The following is a 26936-nucleotide window of genomic DNA, read 5'->3' on the forward strand; positions in this document are numbered from 1 at the left end:
TCAAAGTTAAAAAAAAAAGAAAAAAAAGATGTGTTTATAAGAGGACTTTCAAAAGTTCATTGAAAAACAAATTTAAAAGGTAAGTTTTAGTGCAAAACATTTTGAAATCCAAGAATACAAGAGGTCTCCAAAATGTTCATGGAAATGCATATTATGAAAAAATATGCACCAAATATTTTACACCAAAATTAACATTTTCAAATTCCATTTTCCACTAACTTCTGAAGTACCTTCATATGGTATTCTAATTTTTTTAAATCTCCTTACTTACCTGTAGCTGTGTCAACTTAATAATCATTAATGCTCCATATGCACTGTTTTTTTTTTTTTTTACTAAACCTGGCATAGTTATTATGAACCTTGGACCAAGTCAATTGTATTTTCTGTTCATTTCTACTTTTTACTACACTTGCCTTCACTGTTACTTGTGTTGGTCCCGTTTCTTGGCGTAAATGCTTATTCATTCCTACATTACATTCATGACATAATGGTTGCTGAGTCTAAGTGAAGATGATGAATACTGGGCCTATAAACAAAAATTTCTTTAGTACACTAAAGAGCAATATTTTCTCAAAAACAAAAGTTTGGTGATCTTTTACAAATTCAGGTATGTAGACATTACCATACATTTCTAAGTAGTCTATAATTTCAATTTTGATTTTAAACATTTTATTAAAATTTCAAACATTTACAAAAGCAGAGATGTTAGAACAATGCCATATGATCAAATCACTGTACTTCAGTAGCTATCAATATTTTGCCAATGTAGTTTCCAGCTCTCTTAACCAATTCCTTTTCTTTTGTTGGAATATTTTAAGGGAAATCTTATAATTTCATAAATGTGTATCTCTAAAACAGATATATTTAGTAACCACATTTGTGTTATCAGTGCTTTAAAAAAATAGTGTTACTAAGTGTCCACACTTCCCTCATCATCTCCAAAATGTCGTTTGACATTGTTGCCACCAAGTAATGCCAACATAATGCCACACTTCTTCCATTTCTTTGTTTCTCATGACATTCATTAGTTGAAATCAGGACACTTTACATATTCTTGATCTTCTGCTTCCATGTGATGGCACCTACAATGTTCATCTATATTTCACTCTTGGTTTTAAAATACTTGATATACTTCAGTTCATTATTTTGGCAGTAAGGTTTCACAGGTAGTGATTCTTCCTGTTGCATTTTATCAGTGGATATTGTCTCATGGACCTATTTTTACTGAAGTTAAAATTGATCAAAGCGTTCAGAGATGGTCAACTTGATAAATCCAATATAAAAATTTCAATATAAAAATCTCAGTTTTCATCCTTTAAAGGTCATTTTCTTGACCTTTTAACCCATTAGCATTTAGAAAATGGTGACTTTTTTTTCTTATCCTATCGTTCTTTCTGTATTTACTGATTGGACTTCTTTTAAAAAGAACTTAAATCAGATGAATTCAGGGTGATCTGAAAACTTGGTTCATATAGAAAAAGAAAAATAAATGTTCAATTCCTCTTTATTTAAGAATTATGAATCAGTGCCCTAGCATCTTCTCTAAGTGACTAAATTATGCAGCCATAATTAAGTAGACTGTCAAACTACTGGTGGGGTCATGTCAAAAGATCCAACTTGATACAACTCCAACAGTTTGAAGAAAGAGCATTTCGAGTACCACAAAATACACGGATTATAATGGAATATGTTTTACAGAATCTTAAACAGACACACATACACATTTACATGTATGTGTGCACACATCAACAAAATTAAATTTCAACATGGCTAGTTTCTTTCTGTCCTCTTTCTGAAGTATAGCATTAATTTTGAATTAATCTTGAACTATAGTCAGACAGCAGGGATTGTAACCATTTGCTTTTTGAAATTATATGAATATCATTCCATATTTCTGATTCTCCAATAGTCATACTCAACAACCTCATATTCATGAAAGTTTCTTTTCAGCATGAAATTTCTGATGCAGGTTAAGTGATGAAGAACTTCTTATATTCACTGTAATCTCCCATATCTTACTTAGAATAAATTAGTTTGTTCAGTAAGTGCTGAGAGGTAATAGGAGGCATTTTTACATTTATTACTCCCATAGGATCTTTCATTTGAATTCACAAATACTGAAAATTATAAATAATATTTACAGAATACATGCTATGTGACTGCTCATCTGCCAAAAACTAACTATTCAATACTCACAACAATATCATTACATGGTGTTGCAGGCTGACTCTAAATTGACCCCCAATGGCTCCTGTCTCCTGGTATTCACATTCATTATAATCCCTTTCCCTTGAGTGTGGGCTTCTTTGTAATTTACTTTTTTAAATATTTATTTGTTTATTTGAAAGATTTACAGAGAGAGAAAGAGAGAGGTAGATACAGAGAGAAATCTTCCATCTGTTCGTTCACTCCTCAGATGGCCAAAGCCAGGAGCTTCAACCAGGTCTCCCACAGTGGGAGCAGGGGCCCAAGCACTTGGGCCATCTTCTGCTGCTTTTCCCAGGCGATTAGCAGGAGATGGACTGAAAGCAGAGCAGTGCTTTCAATCAAACCAGTGCCCATGTGTGATGCCAGTGCTGCAGGCAGCAGGCTCATGTGCTACACCACAGTGGAAGCCCAAAGATTTACTTCTAACCAGCTGAAAATAGCAAAGACGATGTGATGTCATTTCCATGAGTAGATGACACAAAACTGTAACTTTCTTCTTGCTGGCAGACTCCACTGCCATCTTGGCTTGTGTGCTCTGATGAAGCAATTAGCCATGCTGAAGAGGCCATTGTGGCAAAAGGCTGCAGTCGGTCTTCAGCCAGCAGCCAGGCAGAAGCTGGGGATCTCACTGTAACACTCCTTGATGAAACGAACTCAGGCTACAATCCTCTGGATCCTTCTCTAGTGGAGCCTTCAGATGAGGTCCTTGACACAATTAAGTCACGACCAGATTTCACATCCATAGTAGCTAGGAGATAATGTGTATTATTCTAAGCTACTAAGTTTGTGGTAATTTATTACACAATAAATAATAAAAATAAGTAACATTATTTTACAATGAGAAAAATGAGGCACAGTACACTATCTTGTCCAACATCCCTGTGGTAATAAAGTGGTAAAATAAAGAATGATAAGGCTAAGCATTTTCCTAGATTCATTGTTATTCTCTCAAGAATTCGCTGAAGATAAAGAATGTTTAAAAGGCGAGGGAAGGTTTTTAAAGCAACAGATTCTTTCTAATATAAAATTTATTATGCTTAGTTGTGCACATGAAACAAATTTTTTCAAAAATGAGCTTTCTGATGTTCCGAAACACAATGTGTATTTGAAGGCTTTCTTCTACTAAATTCCATTATGAATCTTCTGATGTTGAGTAAGGTGTGAATGCTGTCTAAAGGCCTTCTTACATTCCTTACATTTGTAGGGTTTCTCGCCAGTATGAATCCTCTGATGCTGAGTAAGAAATGAATAAAGCCTGAAAGCTTTCCCACATTCCTTACAGGCATAAGGTTTCTCACCAGTATGAATACTCTGATGCTGAGTAAGCTGTGAGAGCAGTCTAAAAGGTTTTCTACACTCCTTACATTCATAAGGTTTCTCGCCAGTATGAATGCTCTGATGTTGAGTAAGTTGTGAGAGAAGTCTAAAGGCTTTCCCACATTCTTCACATTCATAAGGTCTCTCACCAATATGAATGCTCTGATGTGAAATAAGTTGAGAGTAACTACTAAATGTCTTCCAACACTCCACACATTCATAGGGTTTCTCACGTGTATGTATTCTCTGATGGCGAACAAGCTGTTGCCTTAATCTGAAAGTCTTCCCACATTCCTTACATTCATAGGGTTTCTCTCCAGTATGAATACTCTGATGGACAGTAAGTTGTTGGCATATTCTAAAAGCCTTTCCACATTCCTTACATGTATAGGGCTTCTCACCAAAATGAATTTTCTGATGTACTCGAAGGTCTGGACCACATACAAAGGCTTTCCCACATTCCTTACACTCATAGAGCTTCTCAGCAGTATGAAGCCTCTGGTGTCGAGTAAGGTGTGTGCACTGTCTGAAGGTCTTCCCACACGCCTTACATTCATAAGGTTTCTCACCAGTGTGAATCCTCTGATGTCGAGCCAGTTGTTGATGTACCCTAAAAGCCTTCCCACATTCCTTACATTCGTAAGGTTTTTCACCAGTATGAAGTCTCTGATGCTGAGTGAGTTCCTGGAGTACTGTAAAGGCCTTCCCACACTCCTTACATTCATAGGGTTTCTCACCAGTGTGAAGTTTGTGATGGCGGATAAGGTGTGCACGCTGTCTAAAGGCCTGCCCACATTCCTTACATTTGTAAGGTTTCTCACCAGTATGAATTCTCAGGTGTTGACTTAATGTTGAACGACGAATAAAGGTTTTCCTACATTCCTTACACTCATATATCTTTTCTCCATTATGAATTATTTGATATTCAGCAAGAAAATTGTGTTTTTTATAAGAGGTCACCTTTTCAGAGGTAATGTTCACTTGCCCAATACAACGCTCTTGTGGCTCCTTCTTTCCCTCAATTTTGCTTTTGCATTTCCAATCATTTTTAGAAATGGAGCCTTGGATGCCACAGCTTTTAATTTTTTCCATTATCTCCCACTGGAATGAATATATTTCACAAATGTCCTTTTCTGGAGATAAAGTGTTGGTCCTATATCTGGACTCCAAATCTGAAAGAAAACAAGAGAGCAAACACATTCTGTTTTCCTATTCTGAAAGAAAGAAAATTTCTACTGAGAAATAAGACATTTGAAATAATGTCTACCACAAATGAATGTATTAGATTTCTCAGACATTTCTACTAAAATACCATATATGTATACCTAAAAAACTATCTTCTACAAAATTACAAACCCAAAATAACTGGGCTCATGGTTAAAATAGGGCTAGAGCATGGCCGGCGCCATGGCTTAACAGGCTAATCCTCCGCCTTGTGGTGCCGGCACACCGGGTTCTAGTCCCGGTTGGGGCGCCAGGCTCTATCCCGGTTGCCCCTCTTCCAGGCCAGCTCTCTGCTATGGCCCGGGAAGGCAGTGGAGGATGGCCCAAGTCCTTGGGCCCTGCACCCACATGGGAGACCAGGAGAAGCACCTGGCTCCTGGCTTAGGATCAGCGAGATGCGCCGGCCGCAGCGGCCATTGGAGGGTGAACCAACGGCAAAGGAAGACCTTTCTCTCTGTCTCTCTCTCTCACTATCCACTCCGCCTGTCAAAAAAACAAAACAAAACAAAACAAAAAATTAAGGTAATAAGAAAAAGGAAAACAAACAAAATTAAAAATGGCAACTAGGCTTCAGAAATCAATGAACCCAAGTCTCGCATTTTTTGTACATCTTGCCAGCAGTGACTGCCTTTGTTCTGGGCAATATTTTCAAGAATGGTTATAGAGACAGAATCTATTTCAGATCAATAGACAGGTTAGCTCAATATACTAAAGGTAACGTCTCCTTTGGGGCAAAGGTCACGTATGTTTATTGCTCAAGAAGATGTGAGTTCTCTTAGGCTCAGGATTCCACTCCCACAATGACCTCAGGCATGCTCAGGCTCTACTTTGACCCATCCAACATCATCCCTGTGGGACATGGGGACAAAGAGAAACTGAAGCAAAGGAACAACTGACGCAAACTATACCCACACTCATGCTGCTTGTTGTGCTGTGAATAATGCCCTTTGTCTTTGATTTATAAGTTCTGTGTCTTCTGCTAGGATCCAAGACTGTGGAATTCTTTCTATCTTGCCAGTAGGTGAAACTGCAGACCCTTCACAGTTCTTGACACTAGTAAATAACTAACAAGCAATATTTTGAAAAACTATAAGGGACTACACTACATTAATAAAGGAGAATTTTCTAAGAAAATACAAGTAAGTAGTCAAAGACCTACTCTAAAAGTTATTTTGATGATTATAAAATTTTTGAAAGCCCATAAACTACATTATACTTAAAGTGACTCAGAATTTTTTTTTTTATTTGACAGGTAGAGTTACAGACAGTGAGAGAGAGAGACAGAAAGGTCTTCCTTCTGTTAGTTCACTCCCCAAATGGCTGCTACGGCCAGCACGCTGCACCGATCTGAAGCCAGGAGCCAGGTGCTTCCTCCTGGTCTCCCATGGGGTGCAGGGCCCAAGCACTTAGGCCATCCTCCACTGCCCTCCGGGGCCACAGCAGAGAGCTGGACTAGAAGAGGAGCAGCCGAGACTAGAACTGGCGCCCATATGGGATGCCAGCACTGCAGGCAGAGGATTAACCTAGTGAGCCACAGTGCCGGCCCCTCAAAATATTTTTAAAAAGAAAAGAAAAAACCAGTTATTTTTAAGTAAGTATAAAAATGGAGAGACTGCCCAGCAACATGGCTCACTTGGCTAATCCTCCGCCTGCGGCTCCGGTACCCCGGGTTCTAGTCCCAGTTGCTCCTCTTCCAGTTCAGCTCTCTGCTGTGGCCAGGAGGGCAGTCGAGTATAGCCCAAGTCCTTGGGTCCCTTCACCCACATGGGAGATCAGGAGGAAGTACCCGGCTCCTGGCTTTGGATTGGCGCAGTGCCGGCCGTAGCGGCCATTAGGGGAGTAAACCAACAGAAGGAAGACCTTTCTGTTTCTCTCTCACTGTCTATAACTCTCTCTCACTGTCTAACTCTGCCTGGAAAAAAAAAATGGAGGGACCGTTGTTGTGGCATAGTGGGTAAAGTCACTGCCTGCAACGCCAGCATCCCATGTGAGTTCATGTTCATGTCCCAGAAGCTCTACTTCTGATCCAGTTCCCTGCTAATGGCCTGAGAAAAGCAGTGGAAAATGGCTAAAGTATTTGAGCCTCTGTCACTCACTTGGGACACTGGGATGAGTTCCTGGTTCCTGGCTTCCACCTGGCCCAGCCCTGGTCGTTGGGGCCATTTGGGGAGTGAACTAGAGGATGGAAGATCTCTCACTCCCACTTTCCATAACACTGACTTTTTTTTTTTTTTTCAAAGACTTTTTTATTTATTTGAGAGGTAGAGTTACAGAGAAAAAGGGTCTTCCATCCACTGGTTCACTCCCCAAATGGCCACAGCAGTCAAAGCTGGGCTGATCTGAGGCCAGGAGCCAGGAGCTTCTTCCAGGTCTCCCACATGGGTACAGGGGCCCGAGCACTTGGGCCATCCTCTGCTGCTTTCCCAGGTCACCAGAAGTGCAATAGCCAGGACTTGAACCAGTGCCCACATGGGATGCCGGCACCACAGGCAGAGGCTTAACCTACTATGCCATGGTGCTGGTCCCCAACTCCAACTTTCAAATAAATAATTTTTATGACACTATGACACAAAAAACCATATGATCATTTCTATAGACATCAGAAAGGAATCTGACAAAATTCTTTAAGAAAGAGGAATAGCTACTTCCTTAACATAATAAAAAATACATTTCCTAGGACTGGCATTATAGCACAGCACGTTATACCACTGCCTACCATGGGCAGAACTGCCTTTTGAATGCTGGTTCAAGTCCCAGTTGCTCCACTTCCAATCCAGCTCCCTGCTAATGAACCTGAGAGGGCAGTAGTACATGGCCCAAGTACTTGAGCCCCTTCATGCACATGGGAGACCTGGATGTTCCAGGCTCCTGGCTTCGGCCTGCCCAAGCCCTGACCATTGTAGCCATTTGGGAAGTGAACCAGCGGATGAAAGATCACTCTTTCTCTGTGTGTGTGTGTGTGTCCCTCTGAGTAACTTTGCCTTTCAAATAAGTAAAATATAATATTAAAATATTTTTTAAAAATACATTTCTGAGTTGAAAAGATAGATTTAACTTAGTGAGGAAACACCAGGAGCAAGAGAAGACTTTGGAATTTTTCTAAAATTTTATTTTGGTGCTAGTTAACAAGACACACATTTGTTAAAATTACTAGAACTAGCCACTAAACAAGGTAAATTACAATGTACATAAATTATATTAATGAACTAGACTTTAAAAGTATTTTAAAAGTTTAGTCATAAAAATATGTCAATCCTTATGGGTCCTGAAATTGACCGAGAAAGCTAGTACCACTTAAGACAAGTCTTACCCAGGGAGATGAAGTTCAACGTTATCACCCATGAGGCAGAGCTGGGAATATTTCTGATTGTGTCAGTTTGGGTACACTGAATTTTGTCAAGGGATTTTTCCATTTCATCTGTCAAGTTTACTGGCACAAAGTTATCTGTAGCATTCTTATTAACTTTTTTTTTCTTTTTCATTTTATTTGAAAGGCAGAGAGACAGAGATCTTCCATCTTCTAGTTCACTTCCCAAACGCCTGCAACAGCCAAGTCAGGAGCCTGAAATTCAATCTAGATCTCTCACGGGGGTGGCAGAGACGTGGGTATTGCAGCCATCACCTGCTTTCTCCCCTGGTGTACATCAACTGGAGCTGCAAGCACAGCCAGGACTCAAACCCAGGTACCGTGATATGGGATGCAGGTATCTTAAGTGAAGCCTTAACTGCTGTGCCAAACACACATCTCTATTGTTTTTTTTTTGTTTTGTTTTGTTTTGTTTTTGAAGGCAGAGTGGATAGTGAGAGAGAGAGACAGAGAGAAAGGTCTTCCTTTTTGCCGTTGGTTCACCCTCCAATGGCCGCTGTGGCCAGCGCATCGCGCTGATCCTAAGCCAGGAGCCAGGTGCTTCTCCTGGTCTCCCATGCGGGTGCAGGGCCCAAGCACTTGGGCCATCCTCCACTGCCTTCCCGGGCCATAGCAGAGAGCTGGACTGGAAGAGGGGCAACCGGGATAGAATCCAGCGCCCCAACCAGGACTAGAACCTGGTGTGCTGGCGCCGCTAGGCAGAGGATTAGCCTGGTAAGCCACAGCACCGGCCATCTCTATTGTTTTTAATGGCTACAGAACATGAAGTAAAAAGCTTCCTTCATTCCTGGTATTAGCAACTTATGGTCCATTTTTTCCTTGATTAGTCTACCTACGTATTACCACCTCACCTTAGTTGATCTTTTTCACTTTTAGCTTTATTACTTTCCCCGATTTCTTTTTACTTTGCTTATGTCTGCTCTTATATTTGTCATCACTTTTGTCTTCTGTAGAAAACTGTTCCTCTCTATGAACTGGGAGAGAAACAAGAGAGATAAGACACTGAGTGTCATAATAAAAGTCAACAGGAAGTTCCCTTGTCAGTCCAGGCTTAAGATTTTGCTTTGGCCGGCGCCGCGGCTCAGTAGGCTAATCCTCCGCCTTGCGGCACCAGCACACCGGGTTCTAGTCCCGGTCGGGGCACCAATCCTGTCCCGGTTGCCCCTCTTCCAGGCCAGCTCTCTGCTGTGGCCAGGGAGTGCAGTGGAGGATGGCCCAAGTGCTTGGGCCCTGCACCCCATGGGAGACCAGGAGAAGCACCTGGCTCCTGCCATCGGAACAACGCGGTGCGCCGGCCGCAGCGCGCCTACCGCGGTGGCCATTGGAGGGTGAACCAACGGCAAAGGAAGACCTTTCTCTCTGTCTCTCTCTCACTGTCCACTCTGCCTGTCAAAAAAAAAAAAAAAAAAAAAGATTTTGCTTTGCTTCAGGTCTCACCATTTTCCTCTACAGGCCTTGGGGTTTTGAAGAGAGATACCCAGTAGTACTTCTAGGGAATGCCCCCATCGTAGCCAGCTCAGCTGTTATCTGCAGGAATGATTTCCCCATTGCTTGCTCAGCTCTTACTCACCAGGGCAATATTTTCTTGTCCCTTCCCTCACAACCATCCCAGGTTCCTTTCCTTCGTCATCCAATAAAGCAATCACGTTTGGATTAGAAATGGAAGGTCCCGCTGAAAAGAAAACACGTGACACAAAATTATAAACCTAGATGACCTTAGATTCAGATTTTATAGTTCACTAAAGGTCAAAATGGAACATATTATAAAGCCTGAGAGCAAAGAAATGCAAAGGGAAGTGGAGAACACTTGTATCAGGGCAACCTCAAGACCACAAGGATAAACACTAGGTATTTAACAACAGGCGTTAACCTAAGTTAACTCACAGAGGTTCTGCTGAGAGGCAATATTGTGTAGTGGTTGAGAACACAGAGTCTGTTTCAGATCGTCTAGCTTCAAATCCTGCCTCTGCTGCCATGCTACCTAAGTAAATCCTGAACCTTAGGGCCCAAGTATTCTAATCTGAAATGAGGACAATAAAAGTATCATCCTCATAGAGTTGTTGTGAGGATTAACTAATAATGTACAATGCTTAGAACAGTGTTTAAGCATAAATATATATAATGATATGTTTATATACACATAATATGTGTGTTATTTTTAATAATATGTGTTAGTTTTACTGTCACCATTTTTTGGAAAGGATAATACGTTTTGTAAGACATTCTCAGGTCCTTTCTAGGATATTCATTCAATGTTAAATGTAAAATTCTTAGAGTTTAAGTGTCAACCACAAGCACAACTAAGTATGTCTATTACAGAAAACAGAATGTGTTCACATGAGTTGTAAATAAACTTTGTGGAACCATCCCACACTACGTATATTCCATAGGTTCACTTGATTCTTTTTTAAAGATTTATTTATTTATTTGAAAGAGTTACAGAGAGAGAAAAGAGGCAGAGAGAAAGATCTTCCAATCGCTAGTTCACTCTCCAATTGGCTGCAACAGCCAGAGCTATGCCAATCCGAAGCCGGGAGCCAAGAGCTTCTTCCAGGTATCCCATGCGAGTGCAGGGGCCCAAGGACTTGGGCTATCTTCCACTGCTTTCCCAGGCCATAGCAGAGAGCTGGACCGGAAGTGGAGCAACTGGGTCTCGAACCAGCCCCCATATGGGATGCCAGTGCTTCAGGCCAGGGCATTAACCCGTTGCATCACAGCGCCAGCCCTGATTTTTTTTCTTTTAATGTAATTTTTTAAATTTTTGACAGGCAGAGTGGACAGTGGGAGAGAGACAGAGAGAAAGGTCTTCCTTTTGCATTGGTTCACCCTCCAATGGCCGCCGTGGCCAGCGCGCCGCAGCCAGCGCACCGCACTGATCCAATGGCAGGAGCCAGGTGCTTCTCCTGGTCTCCCATGGCATACAGGGCCCAAGCACTTGGGCCATCCTCCACTGCACTCCCGGGCCACAGCAGAGAGCTGGCCTGGAAGAGGGGCAACCGGGACAGAATCCGGTGCCCCGACCGGGACTAGAACCCAGTGTGCCGGCGCCGCAAGGCAGAGGATTAGCCTATTGAGCCACAGCGCTGGCCTAATGTAATTTTACTTTACAGAGACAGCTCCCATCCATTGGTTCACTCTCAAAATACCTAGAATAGTTAGGGCTGGGGGCCGGCGCCATGGCACACCAAGTTAATCCTCTGCCTGTGGCACTGGCATCCATATGGGCACAGGGTTCTAGTCCCGGCTGCTCCTCTTCCAGTCCAGCTCTCTGCAGTGGCCTGGGAAAGCAGTGGAGGATGGACCAAGTGCTTGGGCCCCTGTATCCGCATGGGAGACCAGGAGGAAGCACCTAGCTCCTGGCTCCTGGCTTTGGATCGGCATAGCTGTGGTCGTTTCAGCCATTTGGGGAATGAACCATCAGATGGGAAGACTTTTCTCTCTCTCTCTCTCTCTCTCTCTCTCTCTGTAATTCTACCTGTCAAATAAATAAATGAGAAAAAAAAAAGAATAGTTAGGGCTGGGCTGGGACCAGGAACTCAATCCAGGTTGCCTACATGGGTAGCAGAACCCCAATTGCTTGAGCCATCACTGCTGTCTCCAAAGGTGGGAAGCTGACACAGAAGCCCAACCTGAGGACTCAAGATGAATGGGGTCAGAGGCATCCTAACCGCTATGCTGAATGTCTACTCCTCCCCTGATTGTTTCTGAAGAAGCTCAGAAACCCCATGTCTAGGTATTTCCCTTTCAGGTGGATTCGAAAGGAATGAAGTATCTATGTCAACTTTGAGCTCAAACACAATATGAAATCTAGTTTCTTGGACAATGCTTCTGCCATACTCAAACAGCAATTCAGATAATGAGGAAACCAGGAATTAAAGACTCTGGAGAAACCATCTAAGACACCCTAGACTGGAAAGATTAGGTGTTAAACGGAGATGCTTATTTCCAACCAAAGTTTAAACCAATAGTTAGGAAACAGAGTAAAAATTTACCTAGTTTTCAAAATATAGTCCTGAAACTGACAGAGAAAGCTAGTATCGCTTAGGACAGGTCTTACCCAGGGAGATGAAGTTGCTGTAGTTCTCCCACATTACATCCCTATATAAGTCCCTCTGAGCAGAGTCCAGGAATTCCCATTCTTCTTGTGAGAAGTCTATGGCCACATCCCTGAACGTCACTGGTCCCTACAAAATGAACTCTGTATTACTTGGGAAAATAATTTTTTTTTAAATGGAAAGAGAGAAACTGAGGATTGCATTGCAGAGAATGGGTCACAAAGCATGCAAACAGTATAGGGTAGGGACAGTAAGAAAATTAGTAACTCTGAAGCAGACTGCCTACACGTGCTTGAATAGGCCTGTGGTACAGATAAGATTAAACTTTTATTCAAACATATCTAGAAATGAATAAAATAACCAAAAGAATTCCCATGAAATGAAACAGTGCACATAAGATATCTTCATATTGGGGCCAGCACTGTGGCTCAGCAGGTTAAACCCGGCCTGCAGCACCAGCATCCCATGTGGGTGCTGGTTTGAGTCTCAGTTGCTCCACTTCCAATCCAGCTCCCTGCTAGTGTACCTAGGAAAGTAGCAGAAGATGGCCCGAGTACTTGGGCCCCTGCACCCACGTGGGAGACCCAGACCTGGCTCCTAGCTTTGGATCAGTTCAGCTCTGGTCATTGCAGCCATTTGGGGAGTGAACCAGCAGATGGAAGACCTCTCTCTCTCTACCTCTCTCTATAACTCTTTCAAATAAGTAAAATAAAATCTTTTTAAAAATAAGATATCTGGGTCAGCACTGCGGTATAGCAGGTAAAGCCAACGCCTGCGGTGCCAGCATCCCATATGGGTGCCAGTTTGAGTCTCGGCTGCTCCACTTCCACTCCAGCTCTCTGCCATGGCCTGGGAAAGCAGTAGAAGATGGCCCAAGTCCTTGGGCCCCTGCACCCACGTGGGAGCCCTGGAGGAAGCACTTGGCTCTTGGCTTTGGATCAGCACAGCTCCAGCCATTGCAGCCAATTGGGGAGTGAACCAGCAGATGAAAGACCTCCCTCCCTCCCTCCCTCCCTCCCTTTCTCTCTCTGTTTTAACTCTGCCTTTCAAATAAATAAATCTTTTTTAAAAAAATTTTTTTAAACTTCATAATATGTGGCTACATCATAAATTATTTTATTTAGCTTCCATTTGCTGGTTCATTTCCCAAATGCCTGCAACAGGCAGGGCTAGGCCCAGTCTCTTACATGAATGTGACAGACCCGGATACTCTAGTTATCATTTGCTGCCTCCCAGTATAAGCATCGGCAGGAATCTGGAATCCAGGATAAGCATCAGCGGAAGTGGAACCAGGACATGTACCAATATGGCACGTGGGAATCCCAAGTGGCATCTTAATTACTTGCCAAACGCTTGCCCAATCTGTCATAAATTCTTAATATAAGATCTTCTACCCTCTTTTCCCTTTAATGGTCATAAAAAAAGAATCAAAATCTCTCCAAAAAATAAAAAACATTTCACATTATGCAGGGCCACACAGAGTTGCACTCAGAAACAGAGTGAACAAGGGGCTAAAGAACACAAGCTTTGTATTAATAAGAAGGTAAGGTTCCTATTGGACATGACTGGTTTGCCCGAGTAATTTTATAGGCAAAAAAGAAGACGAAACTCACTTCCTCCTTGTTGAAATCAGGACAGGTATAAATGGTTCTGCTGACAAACGGACTAGACATCCTGCAGGATGCCAGGGAGAGGAGAGGCACTTCAGGCCAGGGCATTAACCCACTGTGCCACAGCACCGGCCCCATATATAACACATCTTAATACAGCATTCAGAAAAGTTTTTAAAAATGTCACACATTTAGTGAGGACATAAATATTTCCTATATAAAACTAGACTGGGGCTGGCACTGTGGTGTAACAGGTAAAGCAATGGCCTGTGGTGCTGGCATCCCATATGGGCACTGGTTCGAGTCCCAGCTGCTCCATTTCGAATCTAGCTCCCTGCTAATGCACCTGAGAAAGCAGTAGAAGATGGCCCAAGTACTTGGACCCCTGCCACCTGTGCAGGAGACCCAGAAGCAGCTCCTGACTCCTAGCTTCAGACTGGCCCAGTTCCAGCTGTTGCAGCCATTTGAGGAGTGAATCAGTGGAGGGAAGATCTCTAACTCTGCCTTTCAATTGAATAAACCTTTCAAAAAAAAAAAAAAAAAAACAAAACTAGACCAAAAATCACCGTATTGAAAGAAATGTGCTTTTTGTGGGTATTTTTAACATTTTATTTATTTTTACTTAATTTCATTTGAAAGGCAAAAAGACTGAGGAAGCAGAGACAGGTTTCCTACCTGCTGGTTCACTCCCTAGCCCACAGCACTCAGGGCTGGGCTAGGCAGAAGTCAGTACCTGGAATTCAATCTCAGTCTCCCATGTAGGTAGCAGAGACCCAACTATCTGAGCAATCACCTGCTGCCTCCAGGGTGTACATTAGCAGGAAGCTGGAATCAGGACAGGAGGCAGGACTTGAACCCAGGTACTCTGTATGGGACACAGGCAACCCACATGGCATCTTCTTTCTTTTTTAAAAAAGATGTATTTATTTATTTGAAAGTCAGAGTTACACAGAGAGAGACAGACAGAGACAGACAGAGAGAGAGAAAGAGAGAGAGAGAGAGAAGTCTTCCATCGATGGTTCACTCCCCAGTTGGCAGCAATGGCCAGAGCTGCACCGATCTGAAGGCAGAAGCTTCTTCCAGGTCTCCCACGCGGGTACAGGGGCCCAAAGACTTGGACCATCTTCCACTGCTTTCCCAGGCCATAGCAGAGAGCTGGAACGGAAGTAGAGCAGCTAGGTCTTGATCCAGAGCCCATATGGGATGCCGGCACTCTTGAAGGCAGTGGTTTTACCTGCTGCACCACAGCACCGGCCCCTCATGTGGCATCTTAACAGCTAAGCCAAACACCTGCCCCAAGTTTAAACACTACAATCAAAAGTTGTCCCATTGGAAGATGGGAACCAGTGGGACACTCTGAAGAGAATGCATACATTTTTTCACAGGCATTTCAATTCTGCTCTCGACAGAAGATTTTGCAGAGGCGATGTTCAACATTAGTGGAGGAAGGAAAGGGCAGAAAGAGACAACACTGGCCTGCAGTCCTCAATGCTCCAGGATGAGAGGAACTGCAGCAGGTTCTTGGATGGCAATGCGCAAAACGGGGAGCTTCCGGGAATAAATATGGATATATGATCTGACTGACAGTATTTCAAAATGCAGAGAGAAACATTAACTTACATGGGCCATGGTTTCAGAACTGCAAAAACTGTTCAGTCCTTTTCAAGATTTCTCTTAGGAAACCGCAGAGTCCAGACAAGCCAGAACTGGAACTAGAAAAAGAAGCCATAAAACCAGAGGTACATCAGAGCTCCCAAACCGACTCACATTAATAAAGTCACTTTTCTTTTCCATTCCAGCTTCCCACTATTCCTCATCACTATATGCGTATCTAACTCATACTTAACAAACTCTAGGCATATATAGCACCAAAATCCAAGTCCTGACGAAATCCCGCTGAGCAATGATGGACTTGGCATAGAAGCCCAGATATACCTGCAGGAGGATTTCTGACCACATCTCCATCTGGCTATGCAGAAGTGGCCCTGACACTGAATTGAGCAGACTTGTCTTCTTCTCTTCCCTCTAGTACAGCTGCACAGGGCTGAACAAAGGCCATACCATCCCAACAGAGCCTCCTTTGAGCTCCTGGGATTTTCCCTGAACTTTCAAAACACAAAGACTAAAAAGCCACAAAGATTCTAACTGGCAGCCCCTGCCATTATAATACGCTGCACTGGTCTTTCCCCAGCCAAGACAACTCACCACTCCAGATTCCTAATCAGGACCTCTCAAACCACAATACTCTTTAACACTTTCTCTATTTATTTATTTATATATTTTAAGTTGTATTTATTTACTTGAAAGGCAGAATTACAGAGAGGCAGAGAGAGAGAGAGGTCTTCTATCTACTAATTCACTCCTCAGCTGGCCACAACAGCCAGAGCTGATCTGAAGTCAGGAGCCAGGAGCCTCCTCCAGGTCTCCCACATGGGTACAGGGGCCCAAGGACCTGGGCCATCCTCCACTGCTTTCCCAAGCCACAGCAGAGAGCTGGATTGGAAGCAGAACAGCTGGCACTCGAATCGGTGCCCATACGGGATGATGGTAACGCAGGCGTCGGCCCTACCTGCTACACCACAGCACCAGCCCTCACTTTTTCTGATCTATAAAAGGCTGGTGGAGAACTGCTCAAAATCACCACATAGCAACAAATAGCTAAGGTTTATTAAGTACTTACGAAATACTAGGAACTGTTCTAAGAGCTTCACACACAATTATAAAGTGACGCTCAAGCAAGTAAGGGAAAGAACCATACAGGTACCAGCCAGGGGGCTGCAAATCAGTTTAATGGATAGACCTTTAAGAAGTAAGCAGGAGGGGCCGGCGCTGTGGCGCAGCGGATTAACGCCCTGAAGCACTGACATCCCATATGGGTGCCAGATGGAGACCTGGCTGCTCCACTTCCAATCCAGCTCTGCTACAGCCTGGGAAACTGTGGAGGGCCTTCGTCCTTGGGCCCCTGCACCCACGTGGGAGACCCAGATCAGTGCAGCTCTGGCCATTGCATCTATCTGGAGAGTGAACCAGTGAATGGAAGATATCTGTCTCTCTGCCTCTCCTCTCCGTAACTCTTTTTTTTTTTTTTAAGATGTATTTATTTATTTGCAAGTCAGAGTTACACAGAGAGAGGAGAGAGGAGAGAGAGAGATCTTCCATCTGATGGTTCACTCCCCTAACTGGCTGCAATGGCCAGAGCTGCGCTGATCCCAAGCCAGGATCCAGGAGCTTCTTCCAGGTCTCCCACACGGGTGCAGGGGCCCAAAGACTCGGGCCATCTTCTACTGCTTTCCCAGGCCATAGCAGAGAGATGAAATGGAAGTGGAGCAGCCAGGTCTCAAACCGGCGTCCATATGGGATGCCAGCGCTTCAAGCCAGGGCGTTAACCCGCTGCGCCACAGCGCCGACCCCTCTATATAACTCTTTTTTTTTTTTTTTTTTGACAGGCAGAGTGGACAGTGAGAGAGAGAGAGAAAGGTCTTCCTTTGCCGTTGGTTCACCCTCCAATGGCCGCCATGGCCGGCGCGCTGCGGCGGCGTACCACGCTGATCCCAAGGCAGGAGCCAGGTGCTTCTCCTGGTCTCCCATGGGGTGCAGGGCCATAGCAGAGAGCTGGCCTGGAAGAGGAGCAACCGGGACAGAATCTGGCGCCCCAACCAGGACTAGAACCCGGTGTGCTGGCGCCACAAGGCGGAGGATTAGCCTGTTGAGCCACAGCGCCGGCCCATGCGTAACTCTTTCGAATAAATAAGTCTTAAAAAAGATAATAAATAAAGACCACAGGTTCCAAAGAGCCCTCAACAATAAACAGGCCTGAGTAGTTCCTAGGTTCAGAAACACCACAGCATATGGCACAAGGGAGGCTCTACAATTTGACACACCCCAGCTCCACACCAGCCACAGTGGCCCTGAGGTCCAGGGATACCAGAGCCACTCTAGCAACAATGGGCTCCAGTCTTCTGGTGCACCCTGTGTCTGCACCACGCATAGCACCCCAGAATTCAGACGTGCCTCAGTGTCACATCAGATGCAGCAGCTCTAGGCTTCTGGAATACCACAGTACCATGCCAGACAGTGGCCCCAGGCTGAGGGGTCTCTCCTCACAGCCTGTTCAGAATCTCTGCATGGGCTGTTGAAGAGCTTTCCAGACAAAGCCAGTCATTGAAGACTAGAGTAAGTGCCTACTTCTTGAAATGTGCAGACACCAACACATAACTACAAGGATAAACAACAACCAGGGAAACATGGCATTAATAATAGGACAAAATAAAATGCCCATAGCCAATCCTAAAGAAGTGAAGATATACAAACTATCAACAAAAAAATAAGCTTTAAGGAAATTCAGCAGACTTCAAGGATACACAGAGTCCTGATGAAGAAATTAAATGAAAAACTTAAAATTTTCTTGAGACAAATAAAAATGGAAACACAATCTACCAAAACATATGGGATACAGTAAAAGCAATTCTAAATAGAAGTTTATAGCAATAAATGCCTAGATTTTTAAAAAAAGGACTTCAACTAAATAACCTAACATTGCACCTCAAGTAATTAGAAACAAGAATAAACAGAGATAGAATAACAAATATTAGAACAGAAATAAATAAATTATAAAAAACACAGAAAAGATAAATGAAACTAAATTCAAGTTCTTTGAAAAGGTAAACAAAATCACAAACCTTTAGCTAGACTAAGAAAACCAGAAAACTCACATAAATAGAATCAGAAATTAAAATGGAGACATTATAACTGAAAGCACAGAAATATAAAGCATCATAAGAGACGATGATCTACAACTATATGCCAACGAAGTGTATAACCTGGAAGAAATGGATAAATCCCTCAATATATAAAACATACCTAGACTGAATTACAAAGAAATAGAAAATCTAAACAGACCAATAACAAATAATGAGATTCAGTAATAAAGTTTCCAAGTTAAAAAAAAAAAAAAACTGACTTTACCACTGAATTCTACCAAACATTTAAAAATGAACATCAATTCTTCTTAAAATTTTCCAAAAAACTGAAGAGGGAAGACTTCAACTATATTTTAAGGCATCACCCTGTTATCAAAGCTAGAGAAACTACTATAAAAGAAAAGAAAAAGAAATTTACAGGCCAAAATCCCTGATAAACATAGATACTGAATTCCTCAACAAAATAGAAAACTGAATTCAACAGCACATTAAACAGATAATTCAACACGATCAGGTGGAATTCATCCTAGGAATACAAGAATGGTTCAACATATGTAAGTCAATGTGTAAATGCAATATATCACATTAACAGAACTGAAGGACAAAAACCACATGATCATATCAACAGATACAGAAAAAGCACTGGAAAAATTCAACATGCTTTCATGATAAAAACTCTTAATGAATTAGATACAGAAGAAATCTCAATACAAAAAAAGGCCACATTTGACAATCCCACAACTAACATCATACTCAACAAGGGAAAACTGGAAACTTTTGCTTTAAGATCTGCAACAAGACAAGGATGACCTACATCGGGTTCTAGTCCTGGTCGGGGCGCCGGATTCTGTCCCAGTTGCCCCTCTTCCAGTCCAGCTCTCTGCTGTGGCCCAGGAGTGCAGTGGAGGATGGCCCAAGTCCTTGGGCCCTGCACCTGCATGGGAGACCAGGAGAAGCACCTGGCTCCTGGCTTTGGATCAGTGCGGTGCGCCGGCCACAGCACGCCAGCCGCAGCGGCCATTGGAGGGTGAACCAATGGTAAAGGAAGACCTTTCTCCCTGTCTCTCTCTCTCTCACTGTCCACTCTGCCTGTCAAAAAAAACAAAAACAAAAAACAAAACAAAATAAAAACATCATAATGAAAAGAACCAACAGAATAAAGACAACCTAACAGGAGAGAGGATTTGCCAACTATACATCTGGTAAGCAGTTAATGTCTAAAGTATATAAGGAACTCAAAAAACTCAATAGCAAGAAAACAAATAATTCAATTTAAAACAGGCAAAGTAAGGCCGGCACTGTGGCATAGAAACTTAAGTATCCATCTGCAGTATTGACATCTCATATGGGCGTCAGTTCAAGTCCCAGCTGCTCTACTTCTGGTCCAGCTCCCTACTTATGCACCTGAGAAAGTGGTGAAAGACGGCCCAAATGCTTGGGCCCCTGCACATACGTGGGAGACCCAGAAGCTCGTGGCTTCAGCCTGGCCCAGCCCCGGCCACTGCAGCTATTTGAGAAATGAACCAGCAGATGTAAGATTATCTTTCTCTTTCTTTCTCTCCAACCCCCCGACCCTGCCCCATATCACTTCCTTTCAAATAAATAAATCTTTAAAAATAAAAATATGGGCAAAGGATCTCAATGAACATTTCTCAAAAGAAGACATACAAAAGATGAAGAGGTACATAAAAAATTGCTCAATATCACTATTCATCAAGAAAACATCAAGGGACTGGCGTTTTGGCACAGCAGGTTAACACCCTGGCCTGAAGTGCCAGCATCCCATATGGGCGCCAGTTCAAGAGCCGGCTGCTCTACTTCCGAATCAGCTCTCTGCTATGGCCTGGGAAAGCAGTAGAAGATGGCCCAAGTCCTTGGGTCCCTGCACCAGTGTGGAAGACTCTGAAGAAGTTCCTGGCTCACTCGCTCGCTCACTCGCTCGTTCTCTTTCTCTCTGCCTCTTCTCTGTGTAACTCTTTCAAATACACCTTAAAAAAAAAAAAAAAAAACTACAATGAGATAACACCTCATACTCACTATTGCCAAAAAAAAAAATAAGAAAGAAAAGAAAACAAGTGTTAGGAAGGATGCAGAGTAAAAGGGAACCCTTTACTTGTACATTTTCAGTGGGACAGTAAATTAGCACAGCCGTTATGGAAAACAGTATGAGGATCTTCACAAATATTAAATATATGGAGCCAACGTGTGACACAGCCGCTGAATCCTTCACCTGTGATACCTGTATCCCATATGAATCTCAAGTCTCAGGTGCTTTGCTTCAGATCTAGCTTCTTACTAATGTGCCTGGGAAGGTCCAAGCAAGGGATGTTCCCAGTACTTAGGTCCCTGCCACCCATGTGGGAGACCTGGATGGAGTTTCTATCCCCTGCTTTGGCCTGGCCTACCCAAGGGCACTGGGGCCATTTGGGTGGTGAACCAGCAAATGGAAGCACACTCATGCTGTCACTTTGCCTTTCAAATAAATAAATAACAAATTAATTAATTAATTACAGCACCACCATATGATCCAGCAACCCCACGACTGGGTATATATCCAAAGGAAACAAAATCAGTATGTTGACGAGAAATCTGCACTATTCACAACAGACTGTAGTGTTATTCACAATAGTCAACATATGGGATCACCCTACGTGTCCATCAACAGATGAATGGATTCATAAAATGTGATATTTATACACAATGAAATGCTATCCAATAAAAACTGAAAGAAATCCTGTTATTTCCAACTACACAGATGGACTGTAGGACACTGCGCGAAGTGTAATAAGGGGGGTGGCGCTGTGGCGTAGCGGGTTAAGTCGCCGCCTGCAGTGCCGGCATCCCATATGGGCACTGGTTCAAGTCCCGGCTACTCCATTTCCGATCCAGCTCTCTTTTATGGCCTGGGAAAGTAGCAGAAGATGGCCCAAGTCCTTGGGCTCCTGCACCCGCATAGGAGACCCAGAAGAATCTCCTGGCTGCTGGCTTCAGATCGGCGCAGCTCCAGCCATTGTGGCCAATTGGGAAGTGAACCAGCGGATGGAAGACCAAGACCAAGACCTCTCCCTCTCTCTCCCCCTCCCCCTCTGTCTCTCCTTCTCTCCCTGTGTAACTCTTTCAAACAAATAAATAAATCTTAAAAAAAAAAAAAAAAGGTGTAACGAGCCCACACATAAAGACAACTACTAATGATCTTATTCACAGGCAGAATCTTAAAAAGCTTATCCCAGGGGCGGGCATTGTGGCATAGGAGGTTAAGCTGCTTCTTGTGATGTTCTCATCCCAGGTCGGCTACTTAGCTTCCTACTAAAGCACCCAAAAAGACAGCAGATCAGAGCCCAAGTACTTGGGTCCCCAAAACCCATGTGGAAGACCAGGATGAAGTTCCTGACTCCTGGCTTCAGCCTGGCCTACCCCTGGTAATTGGGAAGTGAACCAGTGGATGAAGATCTCTCTCTGTCACAAATACATTAGTAAATCTAAAAAAAAAAAAAAAAAAAAAAAAATTAAAGATGATCTCATAGAAGTAGAGTAGAATGGTGTTAGTAGGGGCTGGGTTGGTTAGGAGGTAGAAGATTGGGGAGAATTTCATCAACGAACACACAATTTCAGTTAGGAGGAATAAGTCCACGGGATGTATTGTACAATATGTTAACTACAGTTAATAATATCTTGTGTTCTTGAAAAGTGCTGAGTGGGCATAAAGTGTTATTGCAAAAATGGTAATGGTGTGAGATTAATACAGATGTTTATTAGCTAGATTTAGTTATTCCACAATGGATACCCTTCAAAACACCATGATATACAATAATATACTGAATTTTTCTGTGAAAAATTTTTTTAAAAATTTTATTTTATTTATTTGAAAGAGTTACAGAGAGAGGTAGACATTGAGAAAGGTCTTCCATCTGCTGGTTTACTCCCCAGATGGCTGCATTGGCTGGAGCTGTGCTGATCCGAAGCCAGGAGCCAGGAGCTTCTTCTTAGTCTCCCACTTGGGTGCAGGGGCCCAAAGACTTGGGCCATCTTCTACTGCTTCCCAGGCCATAGCAGAGAGCTGGACTGGAAGTGGAGCAGCCGGGACTAGAACCAGTGCCCATATGGGATGCCGGTACTGCAGGCTGAGGCTTAACCTACTGTGCTACAGTGCTGGCCTCAAAATAAAAGTTTTAAAATACTAACCTCAGTATTAATTAAGGAGATGAGTATTACAGAACCAGAAAATATCTTTTATAGTAACTCAGTTGGGAGAAATAAATGACTAGTGATGCCCCACAGTAACAAGGCTGCAGGAAAATGAATACTAGTTTGGTTCACATTTATAACTAGCTGAAGCAGCAATTAAACCCTGTATTTTTTTTTTTTATAATTTTTTTTGACAGGCAGAGTGGACAGTGAGAGAGACAGAGAGAAAGATCTTCCTTCTGTTGGTTCACTCCCCAAATGGCTGCTACAGCCAGCACGCTACACCGATCCGAAGCCAGGAGCCAAGTGCTTCCTCCTGGTCTCCCATGCGGGTGCAGGGCCCAAGCACTTGGGCCATCCTCCTGCCTTCCCAGGCCACAGCAGAGAGCTGGACTGGAAGAGGAGCAACCGGGACAGAATCCAGTGCCCCAACCGGGACTAGAACCTGGGGTACCGGCGCCGCAGGTGAAGGATTAGCCTAGTGAGCTGTGGTACCGGCCCTAAACCCTGTATATAAACCCTGTGAATCAAATTTATTCCACTCTTGAGTCTAAAAGAACTATTTTAACATATACGTAAAGATAACACAAAACTATACTAATATAGTTTATAATGGATAAAAGCTGAAAATTGGAAAAATGGTTTTAATCAACTGTTGTGTATCCATAACCACTAATAATCATGCAGCTACTAAAAGTGATGGTATTGCCCTAATTCTGGTAGAAGTGATGCCAGTTTGTTAAAAATTTTTAAATTACATCTTTGTGAAACTACTCTGATGGAAAAAAAATACATATGTCTAGAAGGATCAGTAAAATGTCTACAATGACAGCCAGTGACAATTTCAACTACAGTGAACAAGAGGATGAACCTCAAGTACCCAAATACTCCAAACAAGGAAAAGACTTCCCCAGTATATGCTTTTCTTTCAGTCTTCCCTTTCACAGAGAAACAAAGTATTACAAAAACTGATGCTGTTTCTCTTCATTGGCTTCTCTTTTTTACTTGTTTCCCATTCACAAACCAACTATATAATTTAATCTGTAAATAGCATCACAAAAATTAAAACTGTAATACATAATCTTATTGGATGAAATCCGTCTCCTCCACAAAGACCCAACAGCATCAGTCTACTCTGGACATAAGTGGATAGTGCTCACAGCCATCAGATTAGTAGCTCTGCCCATCACCATCATGAACTCTGTTCATAAGGATTTAAAAAAATAAAATAAAATAAGCACAATGAGATGTTATGCCCCTATAATTAATAATACAAACTTTGCTGTCAGACTTCCAGGCCCAAAGTCCTAGCTAATGGCTATTAACAGTGTGAACTTACACATGTTACTTTTCACTTAGTTCCTTTTAAAAAAAAAATGGTGATATTTATAGCTTCTACCTCAACAGGTTGTTATGAAAAATAAATATGATACTAAATATAAAGCACTTAAAGTAGCTTGTAATTAAAGTAAACTGTATCCCTGAAAATAACTACTATAGACCTTGCTCATAATTAAAGAAAATATTCTTCTGCATTTTTTTCTTTTTTTTAAAACGGGCTTCTCAGCTCTTCTTTCTTAGAATGCTACCTATTTAAATAAATTTAATAAATTATTTGCAATTTATTCTTGATTATCAACAACTTACAAAAGGAGGATATGTGAAAGGCTACAGCCAATGTGGCAAAATACTTATAAGTATTTTGATGTGCGTGATGAGGGAAAACAGAATCACAATAGTAACAAATCTAAGGAGCACTCATTATGAAGCAAGCATTATTCAAGGGTTTTACATAAATTATCTACCCCGAGCAATCCCACACGGTACATTCGATTAACAACCTCATTTTACAGATGCTAGAACTGGGATGCAAAGAGACGAAATAAAGTGCTCCAAGCTCACACGACTCCAAGAGGCAGACTTAGAACTTCGCACAATTGTCACCACAAACCATTGTCACCACACAGCCTTCCTTAAGTATGGTCTGAAACAAACTCAGGCTTTCAAACACTTCAAACCACCTGTCACTTTTCTACTATCCTCCTTCCTAATAATCCCCTCCCCACCACTAAAACCCCATCACATTGTAACTACTTGAAAGCCAGGAAAGCAGATGACCTTGTCACCAATCAAACTGTTTTTCATCTTTCCCTGCTTTTGAGTTCTGAGCAGCAGAAAGGCTCCTAGCCTGTGATTCCGTCTGAACTGCCATAGCCTCAAACAACTCACAGCCTAAAATAAAACAGTGCAATTAAATTCTGCAGGAACTTTGCCTGCAGATTACCCAAATTATTACAAAGAGGCAGTTCCAGGATGGTGCTGGGGCCCAGCAGGTTAAGCCACCATCTGGGTGCCGGCTGGAGTCTGGCTGCTCCATTTTCGGTGCAGCTCCCTGCTAAGGTGCCTGAGAAAGCATCAGAGCATGGCCCAAGTGCTTGGAGCCCTGCTTCCACAAGACCTGGAAGAAGCTCCTGGCTTCAGCCTGGCCCAGCCCCAGCTGTTGGAGCCATTTGGGAGAGTGAACCAACAGATGGAAAGTATCTCTTTCTAATTCTGACTTATAACGATGGAAGGAAGGGAGGGAGGGGCAGCTCCCAGGAGAAGCAAAATGATTGCCAAATGTTGATGTAAATGACCACGATGCGGCTGGGTGGAACCTTCCCTCACCACTCACCGTGAGGCAAGGCCAACGCTCAGGTCAATTTAGAGGGTAATTCAGGTGTCAGGGCCTAGCCAAAGACTAATGGAACAAACCTGTACAGCTCCACAAACTCGTATTTACCGACTTGAGAGAGAGTCAGCAAATTCCAGAGGGAGTTCCGAGGGAGGAGAGAAAATTTCTTTCTAAAGGACTGAGCTCCAGGTGAGAATCTGAAGAAACCTTGGGCATAGCAATGGCTGCTGTTTCCAGAGGGGGACTGGGAGAAGCAGGGACTGACTGGAGCCACAGTGCCATCACGAGGGTGACTCAGAAATAAAAACAGCAAAGCCAATCTGTAGCATCACTGGTTAGAAAACCTCAACACACAGAGGGTGTCAAGGCATTTTACAACTGCTGCGGAACTGGCTAACAAATCACGTGTTCCCTTAATGCTGCTCTCTTCCCTCCCAGCCTGATTCATCCAGGGCTGCTGCTTCCCTTCCGACTGAGCTCATTTTTAACTCTTTCACAGAAGCCAGTGTCCCCATGGCCGATAAACATAAACATGCATGTCACGGAACCGAGGAAACACAGGCTAACCCTGACCCTAGCGTCTACATCCGTAACAGCAATCACCTCCCCCCTTCCCTCCACCTTCCGAAAGAGCAACGGGCTGGGCAGAGGCCAGAGTCTGCTCGCGGAGCCCGGCATGGATGGCTCGGGAAACACCTCCTGTCCCCCGCCTGCTCCACCAGCGGCCACACGCAGGACTCGCGGGAACTAGCACGGAGGCTGAGGAAACGCTTGACCCTTCCCCGGGTCGGAAAGGCCACCCTGGACTCTGCCGCCGCCCCGGGAGGCAGCTCCGGCGACGCCGTGGTCCCGAGACCCGCAGCAGTTCTCAGCGCTGCGTCTTTTTGTCTGGGGGCCCTCTCGCTCGAGGATTCACACATCAAACTCGGAGCCATTCCGGGCCCCTGGACAGGGCAGGAAGGGTACAGGACGCGGCAGGGCGGCGAGCGCCTAGCCGGCGTCACAAACCCCGCAGTCATTGTAACCCGACTCACACAGAGGTCCGCGCCGCCCCCGCGCCGCCCCGGCGCCCATTGCCTCAGTGCACGCTACCAACTCACCTCTCGGAGCCCACAGCAACAACGGAGCCGGAAGGAAACTCCGCGCGGAGGCCTCTGGGAAATGTAGTCCGCGGCCGGGAAGGGCTGGTTCCCGCCCCAGCCGGTACGCAGAGTGCGCAGGCGCGGACGCCGGGGCCGTGCCGGCGGAGACTTGGCGGGGAGGGGCTTATTAAGTTGTAGTGGTTGATACTATCATTGGATGTCTGGTTACCTTACTGACTTAAAAATCTAGGAAAAAAAAAAAAAAATCTAGTTCTGTTCATTACTGCGAGGTGTCTATTTTCCGTTTGGTTCCATCAGGTCTTGCTCAAGTGCTTTCAGGATCTGCCAAGCAGCTAACACTTGTTATGTCTTCCTGATGAGGAGGGTTGGAAAGTGAACATTACAAAGAGTTTCCTGAGGGGTGCTTCTGACACGAGTTGCTACTGAATTTGTCCTGTTCTGGACTCCTGGGAAGAAATGCAAAAAGCCAGTTTCAGGGTGCACACCTCAGAAT

General features: G+C 43.6%; 1 protein-coding gene across 1 annotated transcript; it reads right to left on the minus strand.

Moving 5' to 3' along the window:
- Nucleotides 1-700: 700 nt before the first annotated feature.
- Nucleotides 701-26474, minus strand: ZFP14 (ZFP14 zinc finger protein). The gene is made up of 5 exons (XM_062176221.1): nucleotides 26441-26474; nucleotides 15402-15493; nucleotides 12174-12300; nucleotides 9687-9788; nucleotides 701-4697 (listed from the first exon to the last, which is right to left on the minus strand). The coding sequence occupies exons 2-5, from the start codon at nucleotides 15408-15410 to the stop codon at nucleotides 3331-3333; spliced, it is 1605 nt and encodes a 534-aa protein (XP_062032205.1). The 5' UTR covers nucleotides 15411-15493; nucleotides 26441-26474; the 3' UTR covers nucleotides 701-3330.
- Nucleotides 26475-26936: the final 462 nt, after the last annotated feature.

The sequence above is a fragment of the Lepus europaeus genome, chromosome 19 (genome assembly GCF_033115175.1).
Source record: "Lepus europaeus isolate LE1 chromosome 19, mLepTim1.pri, whole genome shotgun sequence".
In the NCBI taxonomy this organism is placed as follows: Eukaryota; Metazoa; Chordata; class Mammalia; order Lagomorpha; family Leporidae; genus Lepus; species Lepus europaeus.

Bases quoted from the DNA above. Each gene is read 5' to 3' on its own strand.
- ZFP14 (XM_062176221.1), bottom strand. The intron at 9,789-12,173 runs GTAAGACCTGTC...TTTTCTTTTCAG, and splicing joins CAGCAACTTCATCTCCCTGG to CGGGACCTTCCATTTCTAAT. The intron at 4,698-9,686 runs GTGAGTAAGAGC...GTTTTCTTTCAG, and splicing joins GACAAGAAAATATTGCCCTG to ATTTGGAGTCCAGATATAGG.